At 48.8% G+C, this 24,444-nt stretch overlaps 9 protein-coding genes across 9 annotated transcripts; 8 read left to right on the forward strand and 1 right to left on the reverse strand.

Moving 5' to 3' along the window:
• Window positions 1-102: 102 nt before the first annotated feature.
• On the forward strand, window positions 103-1,107 carry FMAN_05513 (uncharacterized protein; the record flags this gene model as incomplete). Its single annotated transcript, XM_041827820.1, has 1 exon — window positions 103-1,107. One exon carries the CDS (start codon window positions 103-105, stop codon window positions 1,105-1,107), a length of 1,005 nt encoding a protein of 334 aa, XP_041678745.1.
• A 2,196-nt stretch (window positions 1,108-3,303) lies between these two features.
• Window positions 3,304-4,812, forward strand: FMAN_05512 (uncharacterized protein; the record flags this gene model as incomplete). The annotated part of the gene is made up of 1 exon (XM_041827821.1): window positions 3,304-4,812. One exon carries the CDS (start codon window positions 3,304-3,306, stop codon window positions 4,810-4,812), a length of 1,509 nt encoding a protein of 502 aa, XP_041678746.1.
• Window positions 4,813-4,910: 98 nt separating this feature from the next.
• On the reverse strand, window positions 4,911-5,397 carry FMAN_05511 (uncharacterized protein; the record flags this gene model as incomplete). The annotated part of the gene is made up of 2 exons (XM_041827822.1): window positions 4,911-5,175; window positions 5,222-5,397. 2 exons carry the CDS (start codon window positions 5,395-5,397, stop codon window positions 4,911-4,913), a joined length of 441 nt encoding a protein of 146 aa, XP_041678747.1.
• A 1,568-nt stretch (window positions 5,398-6,965) lies between these two features.
• On the forward strand, window positions 6,966-7,256 carry FMAN_05510 (uncharacterized protein; the record flags this gene model as incomplete). Its single annotated transcript, XM_041827823.1, has 2 exons — window positions 6,966-7,003; window positions 7,055-7,256. 2 exons carry the CDS (start codon window positions 6,966-6,968, stop codon window positions 7,254-7,256), a joined length of 240 nt encoding a protein of 79 aa, XP_041678748.1.
• A 538-nt stretch (window positions 7,257-7,794) lies between these two features.
• On the forward strand, window positions 7,795-10,408 carry FMAN_05509 (uncharacterized protein; the record flags this gene model as incomplete). Its single annotated transcript, XM_041827824.1, has 2 exons — window positions 7,795-9,838; window positions 9,885-10,408. The coding sequence occupies 2 exons, from the start codon at window positions 7,795-7,797 to the stop codon at window positions 10,406-10,408; spliced, it is 2,568 nt and encodes an 855-aa protein (XP_041678749.1).
• A 1,907-nt stretch (window positions 10,409-12,315) lies between these two features.
• FMAN_05508 (uncharacterized protein) lies at window positions 12,316-13,626 on the forward strand (the record flags this gene model as incomplete). Its single annotated transcript, XM_041827825.1, has 1 exon — window positions 12,316-13,626. The coding sequence occupies one exon, from the start codon at window positions 12,316-12,318 to the stop codon at window positions 13,624-13,626; it is 1,311 nt and encodes a 436-aa protein (XP_041678750.1).
• A 630-nt stretch (window positions 13,627-14,256) lies between these two features.
• Window positions 14,257-14,865, forward strand: FMAN_05507 (uncharacterized protein; the record flags this gene model as incomplete). Its single annotated transcript, XM_041827826.1, has 1 exon — window positions 14,257-14,865. The coding sequence occupies one exon, from the start codon at window positions 14,257-14,259 to the stop codon at window positions 14,863-14,865; it is 609 nt and encodes a 202-aa protein (XP_041678751.1).
• A 982-nt stretch (window positions 14,866-15,847) lies between these two features.
• On the forward strand, window positions 15,848-18,012 carry FMAN_05506 (uncharacterized protein; the record flags this gene model as incomplete). The annotated part of the gene is made up of 4 exons (XM_041827827.1): window positions 15,848-15,883; window positions 15,933-17,135; window positions 17,184-17,555; window positions 17,605-18,012. The coding sequence occupies 4 exons, from the start codon at window positions 15,848-15,850 to the stop codon at window positions 18,010-18,012; spliced, it is 2,019 nt and encodes a 672-aa protein (XP_041678752.1).
• A 3,138-nt stretch (window positions 18,013-21,150) lies between these two features.
• FMAN_05505 (uncharacterized protein) lies at window positions 21,151-23,502 on the forward strand (the record flags this gene model as incomplete). The annotated part of the gene is made up of 2 exons (XM_041827828.1): window positions 21,151-21,722; window positions 21,771-23,502. 2 exons carry the CDS (start codon window positions 21,151-21,153, stop codon window positions 23,500-23,502), a joined length of 2,304 nt encoding a protein of 767 aa, XP_041678753.1.
• Between the last annotated feature and the right edge of the window lie 942 nt (window positions 23,503-24,444).

Consider the following 24,444-nt stretch of genomic DNA (forward strand, 5'->3'; position numbering starts at 1 on the left):
TTATCTTATAGTCAAATCAATGAGCTCGAAAATACCTGTTCTCTCCTATTATATGCCTGAGCTTCCCCTGACACTCATCTTCTCTTCAGTACAGTTCTGACGATGTCGACTTCGAGTCTGCAAGAGAGCACCTCGTCCAACACATCCATTTCTGATGATGAGACGGAATGCATCCCTTGCGAATCATGTGCCCTTCCTCCCACAAGCCTTGAGCATGCCTTCCCTACATTGGACACCAAGACGAACCAATTCGTCAGAATGCCTGACACCGACTACATCTTCATCTCTCTGGATTTTCATGATATCTGCGGGGAAGAGCCTAGCGCATCGCTGGACGGACCGTCGTGTCGACACGATCCCGTCCTCGAGGCCGGGGTTGCATATCTTGATATGCGAGACATCTTGTATGACCGTGGTAAGGGCGTCATACCCGGAGATCGTGGGTCGTCCTGGTTCAAGTACATGGCCCCTCTCCACTATATAGTGGAAGAGTTCGAGAACCAAGATACACTAGATCAATCGCCATACTTGTTCGCTTTTGGCCGATCAAGAAGGGTCCAGGAGAAAGATCTTGCGTACAGATTACATCGAGTATTTGCGGCGCTGAAAAAGAAAAACCGACGAAAAGATGAGGTCGGGAAAGGACGTCTTCGACAGCTCATTTTGCTGACCTTTGACGCAGAGTCTGTCAAAACCACGCTGTTGCAGCTTGGTTTGGAGTGGTTAGCAGAACCCAATGTTCAGATATGGGACATGAAGCAGGAGAAACAGTTTGAGACACGCATCAAACAACCCGCAGTATTTGAGCATGTCCTGGAGCGCCTGGGTATTCGGTTTGAGGATACTCGATTCGGAAAGCTCACATCATGTTCGGGGAATGCAACTGTGTTCATGATTCAGATGATCCTTGCATTCTTCTATATAGACGAATGTCAAAAAGCCTTGTTTGAGGACCGTCGACCATTAAGTTGGCTGCGATATACTTGGGTAGGCCATTCATTAGATCAGCTGAATTTGGCACCGGGAGAGCTACCAAAGCGAAGGCGTGAAAGCGAGATGAATCGTCATGATGTGCCTCAGAGGCAGAATGAGAAGGCGTTCGGGTAGAAGTTGCTGGGTATAGATTCGAGTTCCTGCTTAACTGAGACTTTAGACGCAGAATACCAGACGTTACCTGCCTATGGAAGTCTCTTAAAGACTGAGGAAGGGCGCATTTGACACAACTTGCCTTTGTTGGGGATGCGATTTACACCTGGAAGGTGCTTGCAATTCATAAGAGTCTGACTGACCTCGTTCAACATCAACTTAGCATCAACATCACCATCAACTATCACACCAGTATCATTCACACAACCAAAAGCCCACTGATTATCGAGCATATCATCACCGTGGCCGACAACGTGGCTGCTGATAGACATATAACCCATCACAAGGTGATCAACGACGAATCGACAGACGACAAGATGGCCGACGACAAAAGTGCCGGCGAAAAAGCTAGCGACAACACATCAACCGAAAAGATTACGCCAGAGAAAAAGGCATCAGAAGGAGAAACCACAGAAGAGACATCGAAAGACGATGGGATGACCGAAGCCCAACATAGTGATGGCGTGTCTGCCGAGGATGAGGCCGTGAAACTATCAGTCATACGGCAACACTTGTCTGCAGAAATCCCCGATCTGTTCTTCAATGTGTTCTCGAATGAAGGCCTAGGCCTCCCCAGTCAATTCCACTACCCAAGTGCATACGATTGGCTGCGGAAGATCATATATAAATTCCACGCCAAGGGTGAAAACGCGGCCGACGATGACGTGGGGAAGCAAAGTTTGTTCTCTTTGCAATTCAATTGTATTCGCTTTCGCTGTGCTGCCTGTCGAGAACCTTGCCAGGATCCCAAAACCATGTCTCCAATAAAAGGACATTCTGGTTTATTGTTTCCCTGTGGACACATTATCGGAGATTCTTGTTACAATACACTACTCGGCAACTTCAAATCCTCTGGGACGTCACCCATCTGCCCATAGCAAGGCAGACAGAAAGGGGATGTTGACCAGGATACCGCCGAGCCGTGCACTCATCGCGTTGTGTTCGATTGTGCACACAGTTTTGAACTTGCGGTCAAACTTCCTGATGTGCTGAGTGGTGACGGAATGGAAATCCCGAATGATTTTCTCCTAGGTGTAAAACCCAATAGCAGGGTCCCTTCAACATGCCGGAAATGTATAATACAAGGCCATCTTGACCGATGGACGACCGAAGCACGTCTTATTACAGGATAGGAAAAACTCTGGGCGATGTGCGGTCTTCTACATGGTATGGAAGAGGATGATCCCGGGATCCTAACACCGGCAAAAAGATATACAGACAAATTGGAAGGGAGAGTAACTGAACATGCCCAAGTCCTGCAAATGTTGTTGGAAGAAACGCCCGAGCCCTCCATCACCGTGGAGGAGTACAGGAGAAGAGGTATTCCTCGTACGCAAAGAGCTGTTCTTCGCGAAGACCTTGAGCACTACATTGGAAAGGTCGATTATTTCGTTGAGGTTGAAGTCGACAGTGACTCTCTGGAAGAGGAGGATGAGCATGATAACGGTCACGAACTACCTCCGTTGAAGAGTTCCTCGCGTGCACCGGAGGGTAAGGAGAATACACCATAAAGCGTTGCACGCCAAAGCTAGGATTGGAGTCGTTCGGATAGTTTATCACAGCGTTTGGTAGTGTAGACTCGGATTAGGAAAAGAGGGGTATGAGAGCGAATACATAGTAGAGCTTTACACATCAAAGCTAGAATTGTAGAGTCATTAGGATAATTTATCAACAGAGCGTTTGGTTTGGTTTGGTTGTCAATGTCTTGTGGGGGCCATTTCCAGGATTGCTTGTCCACTAGCAAACCCGCCTATTCATGCATCACAAGCTGAACCAATGAAACAACAAACGTCATATTGAGATCGACCAGAATAGAATAAAAACTTGGCGATATGGTCAAAGCAGGGCTGACGTGTTTGACGTGGCGCCTCAGACCGTAATAAGCAAAAAGTAAATAAGCCGAGTCTTGCTGATTCGAAGCAGCCTAAGCAATCATCATGCTCGGATATGTCGGAATCAAGCGTCATGAGTGATCGACTCATATAAAAACTCTTGGTCGTAAGCACGAGCACGAGCACAAGCACAAGCACGCACGACACAAGGAAAAGGAATTGTGGATCATTCCTCGCTATTTCCGACCCGATACTACTCTGAACGACTCGCCAAGTCTTTGTTCTTGCTTCCTGCATCTCTTTTTTATTTCTGCGATTCCATCTCATGATGGACGCTCATAAAACCGTCGTCGCTGGCGTCGCAGACAGAGTTAAGCACTTCCACGCCCGCCAGGAACCGTTCCGTCTATACCATGGCTCAACTAACAGCACACGGCACTCAAACCGGCGTGTGGACAACACCGTCGACACAAGCAAGCTCAACCATGTCATTGAAGTGAACAAAGATTCCAAGACAGTGATTGTTGAACCAAATGTCTCGATGGAAGTCCTCGTTGATGCGACGCTGCCGCTGGGGCTTGTTCCGCTGGTCGTTATGGAGTTCCCGGCTATTACCGTTGGAGGTGGCTTTTCGGGGACGTCGGGAGAGAGCAGTTCTTTTCGGTACGGGGCCTTCGACGCGACTGTCAATTGGATTGAGATTGTTCTTGCGGATGGAAGCGTGACGCGTGCTTCAAAAACGGAGCAGCCGGATCTTTTCTGGGGTGCTGCTTCGGCGTTCGGAACACTCGGTGTCGTTACGTTGTTGGAGGTTCAGTTGAAGGAGGCGAAGGAGTATGTTGAGCTCAAGTACCGACTCGCGAGGGGGCCATCTGAGTCTGTCAAGATTATCAAGGAGGAGTGTAAGAGATGGGAGAATGATTATGTTGATGGGATCGCCTACTCCAAGGATACAACTGTTGTATGTGCGGGACGAATGGTGGATGAGATACCGATCAGCGCTACGCCTAGGCAACTGAACCGACGGAAGGACAAGTGGTTTTACCTCCATGTTGAAAAGGTTCGAGATGGGCTAAGGATGGGATCTGTCACATGCGTTGCAGACTACATCCCATTGAAGGATTATCTATTCCGGTACGACAGAGGTGGTTTCTGGGTCGCCAAATACGCCTTTGACTACTTTCTCACACCATTTAACCGACTGACACGATACATCCTGGATCCTCTCCTACGAGCTCGTGTCATGTACTCTGCCGGCCACAAGAGTAACCTATTTGACTATTACATGGTTCAAGATGTCGGAGTGCCTTACAACAGCGTACCAGAGTTTCAAAACTGGCTGGACAAGCAATTCAGAATCTATCCCCTCTGGATATGTCCATTACGAGTACGACGAGAAGACCCAGACTCAGGATATGGACTTCACGCAGAATTCGCAAAGCCAGGAACCGTGGAACTTATGAACTTTGGAATATGGGGCCCTCTACAAGGAAACCGACGAGACGCAATTCGACATAATCGAGCTCTGGAGCAGAAAGTACAAGACTGCGGAGGAAAGAAATGGCTATACGCCCAAGCATACTACACCGAAGATGAATTCTGGTCGCATTACAACAAAGAAGCGTACGATGCGCTAAGAGCAAAGTACGGAGCATCATATCTACCAAATGTCTACGACAAAGTCAAAGTCGATATCGAAGGAGACGAGAAGCTGATGAAGTCAACTGCACGAACAGGATGGCCTATAAGAGGATTAAGAGGAGTGTACAAAGCGGTGTTTGGAGGAGATTATCTGCTACAAAAGAAGAAGGATGAGCCGTCAGAGCAGAAGTAAGCGATGTGTTATTATTAATGTACAGCTCCATCGAGCATGATAGACAATTTGATACTCTGGGCAAGTCGCCTCCGTTATGAAATACATTTTTTCGTTATTTATTCCGCTCTGAAAGGACCCATTGAACCACCACCTTTTCTCCCACTCAACTCCTTCATCGACTCGACTTCTTTCCCATCTCGAAGCTCCCTGTAATGAGAAGCAATACCTGGTTTTCCAGATGGTTGACCGATGTATCCAATCGCCGTCGAGTTGGCGGCTACCATGTCGCTCTCGAGAGTTCTCTCGGGGGATTTTCCTCGCGTAGGGAGCATGATGTAGACGCCTCCTGCTATCACACCTGCAGCAGCGGCAATGGGCATCCTGGGAGGGTCAGTGGTGATAACGAGGAGGGTGAGGGTGACTGTACCAGTTCCTTGTGATGGCTTCCGGACCGCCGGGGCGTGCAGGTGGGGGCTGCTGACCTCCTGGACCGCCGAGGTTACCGTCTGGATGGACATGCGTAGGGTTTGTAGTAGCATGACGGATCTGGGGGCGGAGGAGTGGTATTCGCACCACAGGACGAAGGATCAATCTCATGGACATTTTTACTTGTTCTTCTGATACAGCAATTACTTGTATGAAACAGTATTGGATCTCAGTAATTGAGGGAGCTTTACTATTTAATAGGGTTCAGTCAATGATCTAAGAGCTTTGGATGATGGAGGGATGACGTGGTGAGCTACAGTATCAGGAGCTTCCCCGCGTTGGAATATCTGGAGATGTGTAGCCATTGACGACTATTGGATGTCATTGATGGGGGATGGACGTTTTGGGATTGAGGCGGGAATAGAAGCATGTGACGTGTGGATGAAGGGTCTGGGGATTGGATTGGAATTCTCCGACTGTTAGTTGGAGGTCAAGGATGGTTGTATCGATGGACTGTTGACGGTAGCTGTGATGTCCATGATATGATCTGTATTGGCTCAGGAGGCAAACCTTTGATGAGGGGTTGAAGCTAATCCTTCTATGAGAAAGGACTCAAGTAAAACTCATTCTCGATTTATTTTGACCAGAGCCCACTCTGCATTCCTTTTCGTGCCTATGATGCATTACGTAGCCGGCCGTGTTGCCGGCGTGGACACCGGGAATTGTGGAACCCCGACCGGTGGGCATTTCATGACTCCGGGCGTACCTAACCGAGATGTGCGGAGGCTGATGCACGGATAAGAAGAAGATGAGAGGGTTCTGATGCAGAGACACGGATTTTGAGGTCAACCGAAAATTGATGAGATCATCACCTAACCTATCGCTGCATGACGAAAATTACACGCTTAGAGGGAAAGCACAGGAATTATTCCTGATGATTCCGGTACCAGAGTTAGAGTTGATCAGTGAGACGATTTTAGCAGTCGAGAATGTGCTTCAGGGCTGAGTGTGTCGAGAACCGAATGATGGACTGATTTCCCGGAGAATTTTGGGTGGGTTCGGTAGACGCCGGGTCCGAAAATCAGACGATTTCTCAACACCACATTTTGAGAATGCCATCACCACCATCGCATTTACAGATGCATTTGGTAGATGGGTTTAGCTGAGGAATTACAGAGATATGACTGTCGCAGAGGGAAGCATGCATGTTGATGGCTATTCAATTGATAATTAGTATCTGGTTGCTTGAAAATAGAATTGGACATAAACTTCACACCCAGAAATGTCCAGGACTCTGAAAGTGCCATAGAACTTGGAATGCATGAAATAAACTATGTAAGATAGCAAATATTTATCCTTAGATAGAGATAATCGATCAACTTCTCAATCATGATGAAGATCTCAAAAGGTGAGAGATCCAAATCTGGTGTTGCGGACCCCGGCATCGCCCGAAATGGCTGTGTCCAGGGCTGGATCATTCTATGGCACCACCAAAAACAGCACCACCCGTCAGCTCAGAACATCAACATGCGACTGCAGAAAATAGTTACGGAAACGAACGAAATGAAGCTCAAGAGGAGAATATATAATGGCCGAGTTCTTTGCCCTCAAATCATTTTGCTCATCACCATCAATTACCTCACAACAACAATCACTGAGATCTTCTCACCAACGACACTTGCATCTTCAGCTTCAGCTTCAGCTCACTTACACAACCCACCAACCAATCAAACCAATCTACAAAAATGGCTGCTCTCATGATCAAGCCCACTGTCGGCCCCAAGTAAGCATCAATTTGACCTTCTACCACTTCTCCACTAACAAATAACTTCAGGGTCCTTCCTGTTCTCATCGCTGTTGGAAGCATCTCTGTTGTCGGCGGCTACGTTCGCTCACAACTCACAAACCAATCCCGAACATTCGATCGCTACTTTAGCCAATACAACACCACAAAGAGCGAATCTGTTCGTGCAAAGACCTTTAACGGTTCTGTTCCCGATCCCCGAACAAGTCTGTTCAACGTTCTCGGCTGGTAGTTTTGGTACAATTGGGATGGCGTTTGGATACACTGGTTTTTGGATACGAGGCGTTGGAATCTGCCTTGTCATAGACACGAATAATTAAATATTCTTACCAAACTCACATGCGAAATAGTGCAAGGCTAACTGCCGAATATTCTGCTCAGTGGAAATGACACATGATGGCTTTACCCAAATTTCGATAAGCTTAAATGGTCTAGACTCCAGCTCAGTCTTGGCATTCCCTCTTTGAGACCTCTAACTCTCAGCCCTACAACACCACTCGCCTGTTGATCCAATAGCAACCTCGCATTTCTCAATAGCTCAGCTGTCCTTGTCTTCCAGGGAGACGCCACGCCTGGATTTTACGTTTAGGTTGTTATGCCGTTGAGGGCGAGGCCAATGATGGAGCTGCAATGACACGATGAATGCCCCGTGGCATTCGGAGGGTTGAAGAGCCGGGGGGCTTGGGCGTTGGAGGTTTGTGGTAGTTTAATAAAGCCTCCTTTCCTTGCACACGACTCAAGTTGGATACACAAACTTTGCGGTCGTCAAGATGTATCAACCGCCATATATGCAGAATGAGCCGTATCAACATTATCAGCCATATCAGCAGCAACAGCCGCAACAACAGCAGACTACGTACGAGTACAAACCGGTGACTGCACAGGAGGTTTATCCTGTCGAGACAGATGTGGGACAATCTGAGAAGCGGGAGCGAGAGAGACCTGATTACCGACCAATTCCTCTACGATGGCCTTTCATCAGCGCGTTGATCCTTGTGTTGTTGGGTCTTATGGGATTGATCATCTATGCTACACGCACGTTGAACGGCGATGATAAAACAGCAACTTTAGAAAGTCGTTCGTTCAGAATCACAAATGATGACCTCTTCTATATGAAGAGACAAGATGCCGCGAGCGAACCATCGCAGCCCGAGCCAACAACCGACACCGGAACTGAAGAATCTCAAGCCTCAGAACCTGAGCCAGAGCCTGTCCCTACAGATGGCATGCCTACTGCAACTGGAGATGTCGAAGGAGGAACTTTGACAACAGCCCTGGTTGAATCAGTCTTTACAACAATGGTCACAGAACCAGGCTCAATTGAAGTCTCAGAAACAACAGAGACCATCACAGAAACAGGCGAAACCACCCTCACCGAAACCATCACCGAAGCAGCATCGACTTTCACGTCCTACATCCCCGAAGAGTCAGTCCCCCCTGAAGAGTGGCAGCCTACAACAGTCGTCCAACCTGGCCAAACAAAAACCCTCATCACCGTAAAAGAAAACGGCGCTGTTCGAACAACCGTTCGAGAAACGACACGAACTGGTCCACCTATTGTTTACGCTTCTGTTGGAACAACAACGATCTACTCCGTTCTCACAATAGATTCGGAAGGAAAAGTTGCGAAACCCCCTGTCACGAGAGTTAGAACAAGTGAAGTCGCTGCTACGGTCAAGACAGTAGTTGATGCGCCTCCGCCTGTTACTATGGTTCAGACTCTGGCGGATGGACAGGTTATAACGTCTGTTTCTACGCCTGTTGGAACCACGCGTGTTACGACTGTGCCGCCGACAAAGGTTGTTGTCACGGATGTTGAGACGCCGACGGGTGATACCAAGATTGTTGTTGAGGCCACGACGCATACGCTTACGCATTCTGGGTACTTCATTGGAAAGTTCCTACCGCCTATTGTTGCTATTCTGCTTGCAATGGGGATTCGAGCGTTGAATCAGTCAGCGCAGCAATATCAGCCTTTTGCTGCGTTGGCAAGACAGGGTGGTGCTTTGGGACGTGAGGCTTTGTTGTTGAGTTTCGATGGATGGATGAGTATCTATCTCCCGTTCAAGCTTTTGTTTAACAACCAGCCTCTTCCCTTTCTCACATCACTTGCTCTTTGGGCATCAAGTATCGCGGCGCCGTTGTCCAGTGAAGCAGTCGGTCTGAAGATCTATGGAAGCTGCAAAAAGGGCGCTATCGACGGGTGTGCTCTCGAACTTGGTGTTTCCAACACAGCTGCCTACGCACTCGTCGGTCTTCTCGGTGCAATCGCCATTCTGCTCATGTTCACACTCAGTGTTATCAGTCGACATTGGCGAACTGGTGTGTTTGCGAATCCCTGGTGTGCTGCCAACACGGCGGCGCTTGTTGCTCGTAACCCCGAGATTCGATCGATGGGAGCTCAAGATTGGAAAGAATTGAAGGGCGCTGTTACGGAAAAGAGGTTCGCTATGGGGTGGTTCCGCAACCAAGAGGGGAGAGATGAGTACGGTCTTGTTGTCGTTGGTGATGCCAATCGTGATATCATAGCCCCCTATGGTAACACGCCTTATGAAGAGGGCATGGCGTATCGACCCCAAACCCGTCGCCGAGCGCCGCAGACGTTCATGGCTTTGAGTTTCTGGTATCGCTTCACATTCCTAGTGTTTCTAATCTGTCTGCTTGGCTTCATCAGCTACTATCACTTCGTTGATACGTTCAGCCACTTACCCAAGAACATGAAGAAATTGATGGAGAGTCAAGACTTTGGTGTACGATTTGTTTGCTCAGCGCTGGGTGTTATTGTTGTCTTTTGTTGGGAGTTCCTTTTCACAAGTGAGTACCCTTGACCCCCTTTTTGATATACATACTGACTGTTCAGGTGTCGCTGTTATCACCCCCTACCGTCGAATGGCCGAAGATCCTCAAGTTCCTACACGATCAGTCCTCATGACACCAGCAACAAACCCAGTTTCCGGCTTCTTCGTAGCCCTCCGAATCCGCGACCCTCTCCTCTTCTTCACAGCCTTCACCACCCTCCTCGCTCAGTTCCTCCCGATTCTGCTCGCCAACGTACCATACAGTCTCACACAGACCAGTGAAGCCCACGAGATATGCTCCCGTCTGAGCATCGGTATTCTTCTCATCATGGTCATTGCCATGTTATCGAGTCTGTTGGTCAAGTGGCCTGACTTACCCGTCGATCCACGAAGCCTGGCTGGTGCACTTTGGTATGTCGCTGACGCACCGTGGGTGAGAGGGCTCGAGGGTGTTGCGGCCATGAGTGCAAGGAAACGCAAAGATGCTGTTCAGGGACTTGGAGGAAGTTGGACGTATGGACCTATTCATACGCCTATGGGGGAGAGGATGTGCATTGAGCATGGAACTACTGGGTTTAGGAGATAATGTCTTATAAAAGGGGTGATAGTTCTTGTTGGACGATTATGATAGGTAATAATTAATGAAACCTTGCAATCTTCAAGTATAACTTCGGTGCAATATGGCGTAAGTGTACATTAATTGGCCGGAGTGTAAGATGTGAATCACAGCGGCCACCGGCAGTTGGTGCAAGAAGGAGTTCAAATAGCCAAGGTCTGACAAAGGAGACGTATGAAGCCCAAGGCGAGCACGGATGCCCCAATCCGACACACAACGAAGATTGGAGCCATGCCGATGAAAGGTTGTTTCTCAGTCAATATTGGAGAGGAACAGTGTACGAGAGAGCAATCACGAGACGGTTCTGGACCTCCCCAGATACCCAACATCTTGTCACCATGTTCAAGATCTCCCTCCATATATTCGGAGTAGACCCTGTGACCCTCTGAACACTGAACGATGACGAGTTCAAGGTCGCTGGGAACAAGTTCGGGTTTGCAAAACGCAAAATATAACTGCCCTATTTGGTCACGTTCTTTTTGCGACAGCTTGTCAAAACTCATGACACACCCTATATGGGGACGACGCAAAGACGGACATGAGTTCATGCTATTTGCGGTAAAATGGGCAATCATGTGTCGAACTGACGATTGCCGGCCTCTCTCCGGGGATGATGCCGAGTTACTCCAAGGCAAGAGGAAGGACCTTGGAAAGACTCTTGCAGCGACGTTGAAATACAGGTGAGACCGTCACAACGGAGGCCGACTTGTTGCGCTGCATAGCAGATAATACTGAAGCTCATCTGGATACCGAAGTTTATCTGGCGAATCCAATCCCGCGTTACTATCATGTCACTTCGGATGATCTCGACGCTGTGATTATGGGGCTTGACGAGTCAAAGACGTGGATGTCTTGTGAAGCTCACTACGCATTCTACCAGAAAAGCAGGGTCACTACCCATACGTACCCATCAAGTGTAGTAGTCGTAGAACTTTATAGGAACGCGTTCCTCAACATCGAGAGAAGACGCATGATCGACCACAAACGTGACTCCGATTCACGCCCACCCAGCGAGCCGCCTCTCATGATCCAGGATACTAGCACCACTCGGCGGCGTGCAAACACGGGTCAAGGCCCAACGCCTTCCGTGGAAAGGGATCTTGTACAAGACAACGATGGAGATCAAGATGTTATTATGGGTGATGAAGACAATACTCGAATTCAAAGTCTCGGCACGCGCATGAATGAACGAACATCACGCTAGAGGGAAAGAAGTCAATGGTCATGAGCTGAGGGCAGAGGAGTCCAAGCTGTCGATGGCCACACTGTTGGCTCTATCAGCACAGTTGCTTCTGGGAGTAATGAGGGAGAAGATACTTACACGCACAGTTACGTGCAGGCTGAGACTACGCAGCTGGGAGCGTCACAAATGCCCCCATCGCCACGTATACTAGATAGCCAGTGGGAATAGACGTATATTTCTCTGCCCGTGTGAATTTGACTGGACGTTGCGATGCATCTGGTGTGTTTTCGATGAGTGTCACATGGTATGTGATGATCAGGCTCATGTTTGCGAATTTAGGAGATACAGTGCGGAAAATGCTTTTAGAGACAGTTGTCTCAGTAGATGCCACTAGGAATGGGAGTCGGGATATGAAGGGAAACCACCTGCGTAGAACAGGGTGTAAGAGGACGTTGACTGGACGGAGCGTGAGTTGACATCTGGGAGTGGCAGGAGGACTCTGTATTGACACTGGCAAAGGACGTTCACACGAGCGTCCATGCCATGCATCCAATATCTCCATGGACAATGTATTCTCTCCTATGTTTCTGTCTCCTCTCCTCTTCACTTCTCACTTCCATCACACTTAACGTCAGCGAATACAGACAACATCAACAACTACTGATAGCATCAACAACACATCGACAGAAGAATGATGCCCTTCAACAACTATCAGGACTACGTCCGCGGATACCCATACGTGGGCGGCCAACACGTTGTTCGTCCTCATATCGGACGAGGTCTTGGTCGTGGCCAGCCCCAAGAGTTTAGAAATGCCACACTAGGTCCGAGCTACGGCCAACAGCAATGGCAATACCAGCAGCCCGCCTTTTATCCCCAAGGATACGGCAGGGCTGCCCACAACTACTATCAGTCCAATGACTACTATCAGCTTGCTTCTCCGCAACTTCCACTCACTGCAGTGACTCTGCACTCCCAGCCTCTGTATGCTGAACCACTCAGTGAGGCAGTCAACAATGCTATTCGTCTCTCGTTGAACGCCAATTACCCACAGCATCAGGGCCAGCCAGTCATTCAAAGCCAGTCGGAGAGTCACAGTCAAGAATTTCACCCTGAACAGGCCCCTAGAGGCACTAAGCGCAAGAATAACACGGAGCATGGCCAACAGGAGAACATGACACATGTTGCGGACCCAGCTGTGTTTGGCGACCACCATGGCAGCATGTACGAGAAGAACGCGATCAATCAGGAGGTTGACTATGGGCTACTTAAAGCCAAGGGCCATGCAAGCTTTGCCAACCGCGAAGCTGCCATCCAGGCAATTGAGGGCATGTTCCAGCGAGGTGAGCCCATCAACCTCTCTTGGAATTCAGGAATCTCCACAGAACCATCAAACACAGCTCCCCAAATGCCTTCCCGCACGGCAAAGCGACAGCGGATAGTCTCAGCCCGAGACAGCCTTGCCCCCGAGCGAGCTGATCCTGATATCTACTTCAAGCTGAGAGACGCCAACACTCGCCTGAAGGCAGCTAATAACCCCACTATCTGCGGGAACTGTCAAGACAGAGGTCACACGGTAGCTATGTGTCATCAAGTCCATGAAACTGGCTTTATTCGTGGCTGTGCTATCTGCAACTCCTCTCAACACAATACCTGGAATTGCCCTGAGTTCCCAAAGAACGACACACACGAGATGATCAATATCATGGTCTTCAGCAGGGCCAACATGCCACCTCTGGCAGGGAAATTTTGGTATCCTATGCTGTTTGACTACATGCGGGAGAATCCCGACACTTTCGTCCCTGGGCTCCCGTGGAGTCTACAACACAGCAAGAGATTTTGCATCTCTAAGGATATCCAAGATCCGTTCCTCCTTGGTCAGCACCGTCGTGAAACTGAGCAACTGGGAGGCGTTGATCCACGCACCTCTTCCTGGGAGAATACAAAGGCCTACTATGGTACAGACAAGCACAGGAAACTACCAGAGGCCGCAGGCAAACCATAGGCAAGGTTATTGGATAGATACTTGCAAGCTAAGAGAAATATGAGTAGTGATAATAAAGTTACTATAAAGAATAGATATGAGTTCTATTTATTAAATAACTAAATTGTACCAGATGCTTAGCTTTGAGATGTTATAGCCAAGGAAGTTGTGTACCTTAGGTAGTTTACCTTGCGTCCCTTAATTTCATCGTGGCATCGAAGATGTCTTAGTTCTCGTGCAGTTGTGTTGGACTTGCTTTCAGTGCTTTTATATGTCAAGTCTATCTAGATAGTGTTTTATCAAACTCCGTTAAGTCTGCAATGTTGACCTGTCCTCCTATCACCTTACAGCTGCCAAGATTGATCCTGATCCGCTCGCCTGTTGTTCATTGCCTTCGGGTTGACCAAGAATTCCATCTGAATCAACCTTCGTCTTGTATTCTGGCATTTCTCGTGAGAGGATCATGGCAACAAACAGACGCTCGTAGAATCATCACATTCATGTCCGATAATTGGTGCCTGTCATTCGCTTGGTGGCCTGCTTCTAATTTTCACCGTCTCAGCAGAAACCACAACGATGAACAACTAAACTCATGGCAACAGCCGTAGAAGACGATCCTGACGCGCACGCGGTCAGTATCCCGGAGGAAACATGGTCCATCCTCAGAATGGGGGTGGTCCAGGGCAAGCGCCTGTTCCTTTCCCTCCCCCTCTTCCAGTTGTGGCATACTCAGCGTATGGACAATTCCCTTATGCTCCGTCGTCGCAACCATTTATCTACCCTCCTCCTGTGGTGTACCAAAACGCAGTGCCACTGGGCTATTATCATTACGCGCAACCTGTGCCTGCACATATGCCTCCACCCCCACAGGGTCAGGTGAATCAAGCATTTCAAGGTCAAGGGCAGGTCCCAGACCAACACCATGATCCCCCTTTGAATCGCCGCCATCGCAGTCACTCTCAAGTTCGCGGCTGGGGCAATGGTAGAGGTAATAGGAGGCAGCCAAATAGGCATTTGGTATGTCGTGACAATTGCTCTCCGCGACCCCAGCCTCTGCAGAGCATTCCTGATCCACTTGCGCTGCTTGTCGCGCTGTTCAACTCTTCCGCCGCTCTTCCAGCTCAACTCGAACATAGTTCTGATCTGGACAATCGAGGGGTCAAGCAAGAAGATACCGAAGATGAATCCACTCCAGTTGCCCAGAACATCGGGTCTACTGAGATTAAAAGAGAGCCAGTGATCAAGCAAGAGCCACAATAAGTTTCTGCCCGTGATTGCTGGACAAGCTATCGTTGATCAATCAGGTGCTTACAGTTCCAGCACGCCATATTCCCACGTATTAGTGGATATGGTAACTGAGGATATTTCTATTGACAATCTGGTTTGGGCATAAGCTCAAAGAGTCGCGTTGACTATACGTCTGGGGTCTCAAGATAGATCATCACGTGCCCGTTTGGGGTGGCAGAACTTGCGAACACCAGCGACCTCGTGCGTGAATTCTGCTGAAGCGGTCATGATCTTCACAAATGATGAAAAACATGGCCCAAGCAGGCAATTGAACGATGCTTACCATTGTGCCCCGAGAATATTCAACGACTCGAAGGTAGGAAACAGGGTGTCTGCTTCATGGCGCACCAACCAAGAGCTGGCGCTGACCAAGACATCTCAGTTGGGGTCCTGCTCTTTTATTACACATCCATCATGCTTGCAACTTGACGTGAGCCTTAACAAGGAACATCGGGGAGTTGCAGGAAATAAACCGGAGATTCGCAAACATCACCTCAACCATGAACACATGGTTAATGCGCGTATCGGTCATCGAATCTTATGATTGGATACAGGTTGTCACATTTTGCGGAGACCCCGCACGCCATCGCGGACCAAAGTGATGTGACGGGGAGTAGCCGATAACTTTATTGGACACCCGTGGTTGACGAGATCAAGTTACCTTCTTTGCACAGAATGGCGTGCTTCCAATTTCTACAACAGCAACCAAGGAAGATGGTCGGAACTTGGCCCTTTCCGAGGTGCATCGTAGTGTACTAGCGAAGGAACAGAGTTTGTTCCTTGCACTATCATTTCGCGGAGCGGGATATGACACTTCTGCCCTAAGTCACTGCATTCGATAGCACCAATATTTCGGAAAAGAGATATCCGCCGTTAAACATCAACCCTTAGTGAATTGGAATGTCGGCTCACCAAGTCCTTCAAAGATTCTTCACCAGCACTGCAGGAACCTGAAATGAAAGCGGCGTGCGTCCAATGTCGAGTCCGTAAGGTATGTACAAACTTACTCCTCGGTACTCGGTCGGTACTAACTCCTGGAGGTCCGATGTGACGGCACAGTTCCTCGATGCCGTACCTGTGAGCGACTCAACTTTCAGTGTTCCTTTGAACAGGACGGCTCCAGCGGTCAGTCTGCGCCTCGTATACCGCCAAAATGTCGTGGTGCGAAAGCCTGTCAGGAATGTCGGGCGATGAAGGTCCGATGTTCTGGCGATGTTCCGAAATGCACCAATTGTACAAGGCGAAATAGACCGTGCACATATGTCTCAAAAGCTGGGTCATCAACGACTGAAGCTTCGTCGTCTCGAGACGACTCGGTGTCCGTAACAACATCTCAGGCTGCTATTTCACCCAGAAAACAACGACCAAGTATCGCTTCAAGCTCCCAATCAATCCCCTTTGACTCGATCGAAGAAGGCCCACCTTTCATTCCTGACGATGGGGTAATATCGCTCGTCAATCAGTACTTCGAGCGGCTCTACCCCCTTTCTGCCTTCTGCTTCCTCCACCGAGCCACAGTCATCCAAAGATGCCACGACAAGACCATCGATCGAGCGCTTCAGTTGGCAATTTGCTCTATCACGGCCATCTACTTCGACCAATGTCAAGGCGAGCGCGATGCATGGGCTGGAGAAGCTGAGCAGCTTATACTCGATCGGCTCGAACAACCCTCCATTTTCAAGATACAGGCGTCCCTCCTCCTAATACGATATAGAGCGGCTGTGGGACAGTTCCCCAGGGCATTCATAATGGCTGGACTTGCAGCTAGATGGGCCGCAGCGATACGCCTCAACTATGAACACTCCAAGTTAAGTCCCGTCGCTCAAGAAGTTCGCAGACGAACATTTTGGTCTCTGTCCTTGCTTGAAGATAGCTTTTGCGTTGGTCTGAAAGAGTTTGAACTTTTCGACGCCGACACGATCTATCTACAACTCCCCTGCGAAGACGCTGACTTTCAGCAAGAACGACACGTCCCTACTGGATACTTACAGCCCGGAAAAGGGCTCGAGCCAGAGGTCCTGAGAACTCGGGCTGCGTTTGTGCGAGTGGCTTTCATTCGAAGAGCGATTGTAAGACTCAATAGACGAATAAACGTGAAAGAGGTCAATCTCCCCGAACTCCTTTCGTCAATGGAAAAGTTTCAGAATGATCTTCTTCGCTTAAGGACCAGACTTGCGCCTTGTGATCAATATCCACCCTCATATACACAAGACGTTCATTTATCACCACAATACTTTGTAATGGTAAGCATTATTGCATGACGCTCTGACGTGGCTAATTCATCTGACTAGCACATGAACTGGCACTTAACCCACTGCGACCTTTACCGAATTTTCCTCACTGGATATCCCGAGTCTACACCAGACACCATGATTGAGGGGATCTCTGCAGCTGAGAAGGGGTTGATGAAGGACAAGTGCCTATCGCACGCAGAACAAATCGTCAAAGTCTTGTCGGACTTTGTGCAGCACAAGGAAGAGAATGAAATACTTGAGTTCGAAGCAGCTATTTGTGCTTACCATGCAGCCAGGTTGGTGCTCTTCGGAACATACACAGGCAAGGACAACACTGGGCTGCCCATGCAAATGGCCATCAATAAGGCGCAGCTGTGTCTTGATGTCGTCACACGATATTTTGCATTCTCAGAACAACTGAAGTCCATGGTAAGCCCACCCAGACCTCTTGAGGTTCAAATTGCTGATATGATGATAGCGACAAGAACTTGAACGAGTTATACAGCAACACAAGGCGTGGCTTGAGTCTTCGGACCACCGCGCTATCACAACAACGACAGATCCAAATCCGGCCCAATCTTCGAAGCTCGCCAAAGACGCATATATCCGCCAGCGACTTGCAATACACAGTCTCCTTCGACAATCCGATTTTGTCGACGACAGTCATGATGCAGCTCCTGCGGCTCCACTTGAAGCAGAAAGTGAACAGCAATCTCCAGAACAGCAGACGAATTGGGGCATTAGAGACCCCGTTACGGATCAAAATTTGATGTTTGGTCTGCCTTATGGTGGAGGGTTGGATTTGAATGCTTGGGCATCGAGTATGGCTGGAAGTCAGGACCTGAACGGGCTTTTTACGGATTTTGACGAGCAGTATATGTACTGAAGATGGAGGAGTCTTCTGTGGGGGATTAATGTGATAAAGAATATAATAACACGGAAATCAGTCATATGTGTTCTGCGTGGCCTGTCATTTCTGGCCCAGTTGGCGTCTGGACATTGCTCCATTGCTTCCCAATAGTAGTCGTTGATCTCAGTATAGTGATATTCCCTGTCCATCTGTTTACTGAGAGGCTATTGTTGAAGTCGAGCAGGAGGTTTTGAACATGGTCGCCCTGGCCTATGGATCCACGACAGCCTCAGTGAGGGTTTGCTCAACAGCCTCAGGACGTGCTCACTCCATAATAAGGGTAATAATCGTAAAGTAAAGACACAAAATTATGAGCAGAGTACTCCGTAAACCGCAGTCCAGCTGAAAGCCAAGACCTCCAGGTAGTATCCTTTCTCTCCACTGCCGAGACGCAGGGTCCTCCTCCGCTCCAACGGACCGGGCCGGACGGGGATCAGATACGGGTCTCGGCCGGGGAATATGGTCATTGGATTGATAGATATATTGTTGGATCCTGGAGGATGTGCCCTGGAAGAAAGGGGCTTGGGATTGGTGCCTAATGCTGACTTAGTATGAAGATTAAAGTTTTCTTTTATTTGTTTTATTATGCATTTAATATAAATATAGGAATACTCATTCTATATTAATTTCCATATTCAAACACTTTTAAGTTAATAGAGATGTATCCTCCTAAGATAAATAACTTTGAGTGGTAATAAGGGTGCTAGAATGATATGATCTACTCCTCCTGGCTACCTATAGAAGAACGGGATATCAGGAACTAAACCCTAGATGCCCGTCTCAAAGATCCGAACTTAGTGCTTTGTTCATCCCATATTTGTGCATTTTACAGAATGGCCATGGAAAAAATACAACTCAACCCAAGCAGATTAGTTTGGGAACTACTGTTAGTCTGAAAGCTAGATTGAAGTGCGGGGGAAGCTCCCTGAAGCTATTGCTGGTGCTCGATGATATCAAGTCGTGTGACCCACAGAATATCATGAGAGACCAAGAGATAACAATCCAGGTTTACAATCGCTGGCCAGAATGTCTAGGTATTATTTCTCATTCGTTGGTGAAGTTCTGCCAGGGGTGTCGGCATCGACGAGCTGGACCATCAATAGCGTGTCTAGACCAAAGCCTGGTTTTGATGCAGGTTAGATCTCCCTTGCACGCTAGTTGTTTAATGCCTTGATTGGATCTTGCACATAGGCCATCAGCAAAGCTATGAGGAGTTGTTTGTGTGGCTTCGTACACCGTTAGATAGTGGAGATTGGCTGATGATCATGACATTCGAAGAGATTTAAGCCGAGATCAATACCAACATGATCATGACAACCATATTGCTGAGATGTGAAAGAGTGACTCAAAGACAGGTTGCATCAGATTCTTCAGCGGACATATGCCCACAGACTCTTGACCACGCCCACTCGCAGATAGATGTAGACACCACCACTTTGGCCTCAGCATCATTCAATGGACGCTGCCAAATACGAGCTGGAGCCGGGGGGTAAAACGATGATATTCCGGGAGTCGGAGCGGCCGTCGGATAAATGACGCAGGTGTTGATTGAATGGTGGTAATAGGACAAGCGTCACGCTGCATATCCGCTAGACACAGGCGCTAACAAAGGATTTGTCCATCTTTGCTTCGGTTGGTCGCGACCTTGATCAGCTCACTTCGGACCGTCGGTATCCCTGACCGATTTGGGTTGTCCTGAAGGAGAGTCTTGCAGTTTCCAAGGATTGAAGGATCGAGATTCATGCGCAGAATTCGCTGGACATGACGATAATGTTTGCCTTTTCGAATAGTCTATCCGTTCTTCACTGCCTGATTGTGACCGGTTGCATCGGTCAACAACGTTCAAAAGTTTGCTTAATCCCGGTCAATTAACCTGGTTCGTAGCGGAGACTATCAAGCCCAAGGTGCCGGGATCGAGCGGGCCTGACCCTTTCTGAAGGCGTCGCTTCTCGGTCCATTCTCTCTCTCATTGGTATCCCCAGGTTTTGCTCACTTGTCACATTGTCAATAGAGTTACCGATGATGCGTGTTTTCGAAACGTCTTTTTCGGCAGATTTCATTGCCTGGACAAAAAGAAGCGGGAGAATTCTGCAAGAATCAGAGCGAGAAATGGATTGGCTGGTTCGGACATCTCGTTGTAATGCTGTGTAGCATCAGGTGCCTGACTGATTTTTGTTCCCCGTTTCGTTTCGCTAGCTTAACTGACTCGTGCAATCCTTCGATCGTAGCTCGGAGGGAGCTCTCTATTTTAGACACCTGTTTTAGACACCGACAGATAAATAGCCCAACAACGACGTTCCACGAACCGGGAGAAACAGGCAGATACAACTCTCACTGTGAATATTTAGCGGTGACCTTTTTGTGACATCCGTGGCTCGCGAATGAGAGAGACTCGGGTATAACTTTTTCTGCCAAGCAAGCTTAGGCTGTGGGCCAAATGGCGGTCCACACAATGTCGTTCCATGAGTTTTATCGCCAGAGTCCAGAGAGGTTCGTCGAATCGAGAGGGAAGGGATCGATTTATACGCCAGTTTGAGGATTAATTGCGTGCTTGATTTAGACTTTTATATGTCTGATCTGGGTGAAGATCTGACTCTACCCATCATCAGATACCTAGAGCAGCAGCTTCCACTGTATCAACACCAAATTTTTAGGATGCATACACCCAACCCTCCCGTAAACAGACAGAAACTGTAGGCCCTTCCGGTCCCGCTTTCCCACCAACGCAGAACCCGGACCTAGACCCAGAAACCCCAGGCCAGGGCCACACCTTCCTTATCTTACCCACTAGGTCTGCTACACTACGTAGACTACTCCGCAAGTTGTTTGTGTGTCTGTCTGTCTGTGCAGCGCCCGCCTTCTGACTCCCACCCAAACCCAACATCACCATCACCACCACCGTCACTCAATTTCCTCTACCTGAATAAAAACAAACAAGCAAACAAGCAAACAAGCTACAGTCAGAGCCGTTATCCCCACCTCAAGACCCTCGTCGGACTTGACGTTGGTCTCGGTGGATCGCTCTCGAATCTCGGAACTCGCTGCTAAAGCTCATATTCATGATCCCCAGTCTTTGAGTCCCTCCATGCGCCCAAAACCTCCCACCTCGTCGCCATGGATCTCGCCTCCGCCGCTGGCGACCACCCGAATAACCTCATTTCCTCCCTCGACTCTCCTCTCCCCGTCCCAGACACTTCCTCTGCCTCGGGCATCCCTCATCAATCCGTGAACCCATCTCAGCCCGCCTCTCACGCCAATTCTCCCGACCGCAAACCCAAAAAATCGTCACTGACCTGCGTCACCTGCCGCGCTCGAAAAGTACGATGCAATGGTGCGCGCGACATTTGCTCCAACTGCGAGCGGCTTGGCTTTCCCTGCTCCTACGATGACGGCGACGCCGGTGCCTTGTCTGGCGCTCTGCCGCGTCGCCGAGTTCGACAAGCTTGCATCAGCTGTCATAGTCGAAAAGCCCGATGTTCCGGACACATGCCGTCATGCGATCGCTGTCGCTCCCAAGGCATTGAGTGCGTTTACCGGCCAAGCAAAAGGGCGCGCATTACAATGAGAGGCGAAGGCCGAAGCCCGCAGAGCCAAGAAGGTGATCGAGAAGATGGTCACAACGATAGCGACCCTGGGTTGACCGACCCGGCTAGTACCGCTACGCCTCAAGGTTTCGCACCTGAAGTGTAAGTCAATGTTGTAGTTAAACTTCCACCGGCTAACAACAGCTGTAGCCCCTTTCCAGATGAATCTTTCGATGCTTTAATAGGCCGGACTTTTAACAAGTTCTTCAACCATGTCCATCATATTCCCATGTTCTCTTTTCTCCATCGAGCCTCCCTTGAAGGACGATACAACACAGGCAAAGTTGAAAAGGCACTTCTGCTGGCCCTGATTGGCATTACTTCGTACCTTACAGATATGGGACCGGGCATGAAGGAATATGGTGAAAGATGTATCGACGATGCTGAGGCTCTCATTTTTGCCGATTACACTCGGCCTTCAACCATCAAAGTACAGGCGCTTGTCCTGATTATCAAGCATCGTATCCTGTCCAAGAAGTCTCCAAGCGCTTTTATGCTGCTCAGTATCGCTTCCCGATACGCCGCAGCCTTGCGTCTGAATCACGAATCTCCAAATCTTTGTTTCCTCGCCCAAGAGTCTCGCCGTCGACTCATGTGGGCACTCTACTGTATTGATTCGGGTGTCTCGGGCGGCTATCGTGACTACTCTCTCTGGAGTGCTGATAAGATCCATGTAGGATTGCCATGCAATGAGCGCAACTTTGAATTTGATCTCCCACAACCGACCGAGAGACTTATTCATGATCCCGACAAACCTCGAAATCCCCAGGCCGAAGACCCCGGAAGTCTAGCTCTCCACATTCGCATACAGCACATGCGAAGACGAATTATGGAATTCTCTCGGCGCGTTATGTTATCTCGAAACACGAAGCCTGATGAACTTCAAGCCGGTATCTGGGGACTGCAGAAAGACCTCAGTGATTTCGCCACCCATTTACCAGCATCTTTTCAATTTTCAGAGAGCTCACTGCGACTCCGAGCCTACTCTCCTCGAATATGTACTTTCATCATGATTCACGTTTGGTGGCATCAATGTCAAATCGACCTTTACCGTCTTGCCCTAGGTGGTCTGCGGGAAGCCCTTCCTCGTGTGATCCTTGCATCTCTCGACGATGCTTTTGTCGACCATTGTCAACGACAATGTGTCGAACATGCCATGTCAATGGCCAATATCTTCTCATCTATGCACAAACTCAACTCGAAGCCTGTAACAGATTTGGATATGGCTATCTGCGCATATCAATGCGCCCGTGTGCTAACATACGCGTATCATACTAATGCTTTGAAATATGACCTCAACTTGGAAGCCGTCATGGAACGGGCAAAGATTTGTCTGTCAACTATCAAGTCCTGCTGTGCAGGGAAGACGGCAGAAGGCATTCAAGCAGATCTGGAAAGGCTAATAACTCATGGAATTGCCATCCGCGGACCTTCCGCAACGCCAGATCAACACGGCCGACTCCCTCTTGATAATGGCTTTTCGCAACAACCCTTACGACATGGTTTCGCGCATGATCATAACATGAGCGAATCTAACCAGTTCAGCTCGATGAACTCTGTCTCGATATCCGCCATGACCGATTCAACATTCCCTCCTTCACTCGTCGCCGATCCGTGGGTCCCCGAAAGTCAAGTCTCGCCGGACTTGCCACACCCAAGCACCGAAGCCCAAGCCCCTGCGAAACCAACCGTGAGCGTTCCCGAGATAGTACCACGTCAAGACTTTGGAATTTCAGAGATCAACAATGCCTACGATGGAGGTACCGATGGGTTAGGCGCGGATAGTGGACTGGAGTACGGGATGGGGCTTGATCAGAATCTTTGGATGCCAAACAACGACTGGTTGAGCATGGATGCTCTCAATGGAGGAGTTGGGGCCTGAAAAGCATTGGATCAGGCTAGAAGATTTGAATCCCGCTTGAGGAGTTTCAAGAATTCTTCAGAGCCATCTACACCATATTTAGTGTCGGATCTCGCTGTGGGTCAATGACACCCCGAAACCCCGATTCTCAACCCGATGGTCCGACAAACCCTCCGAAGGCAGGAGTACTTCCACTGAGGCGATGGAACCGAGATATGCAGGCGAATCCGAATTCTTGAGCTTGGAGACCGCTGCCTTACACCCTACAGATGAAACAGAAAGGTCCACCACAGGCTAGAAAATCAATACTGGCCGATCTACCCCCTACCACCCATCAAAAAGCAAAGACTTTGAACCATGAGAGATCTCGGGCATGTTTCTGGTCATATACCCAGAACCACTTGATAAAAGCTCAATTGTACAAAGTGTTGGAGCTCAGCTTCACTACCTGTATGACTTATATGCCTTGAAGGTCACGTTCAGCATCGGATCTTGGCCTTTCAAAGAATGAGGATGACGACAAGCTAAGAACATCTAGTACTATGCACAACCAAATCACGATGACCCGCATCTAGAATCAAGCAAGAGTTGGAATATTGGAAAATAAAAGACACGGATATTTTAGGGATATGATACCCTTCACGATAATGCGCAGATGTTCTAGATAGTGTATTATCTTCATGTACATACAGTAGTCTGAGAGACACATGAGAAATGAAAGAAAACATCGAAGTCAAACAACAATTGTCCGTATAACGCCGTTGCGATCCTTTGGTCTACTGCCAGTGGTGACCCTGACTTCCAGCAACCGCTTTTGTGTTCCCGCATGTCAAAACATCCCGCTGGTGCGCCAACACCGAGAATCATAAATAACCGTGAAACAAAGAAACATGATGTCCCAAATAAACAGTAATCCCACATTTATAAATATGGATGGTCGCTGATTATTTCATGGGCAAGCGT

The sequence above is a fragment of the Fusarium mangiferae genome (genome assembly GCF_900044065.1).
Source record: "Fusarium mangiferae strain MRC7560 genome assembly, contig: FMAN_scaffold002, whole genome shotgun sequence".
NCBI lineage: Eukaryota > Fungi > Ascomycota > Sordariomycetes > Hypocreales > Nectriaceae > Fusarium > Fusarium mangiferae.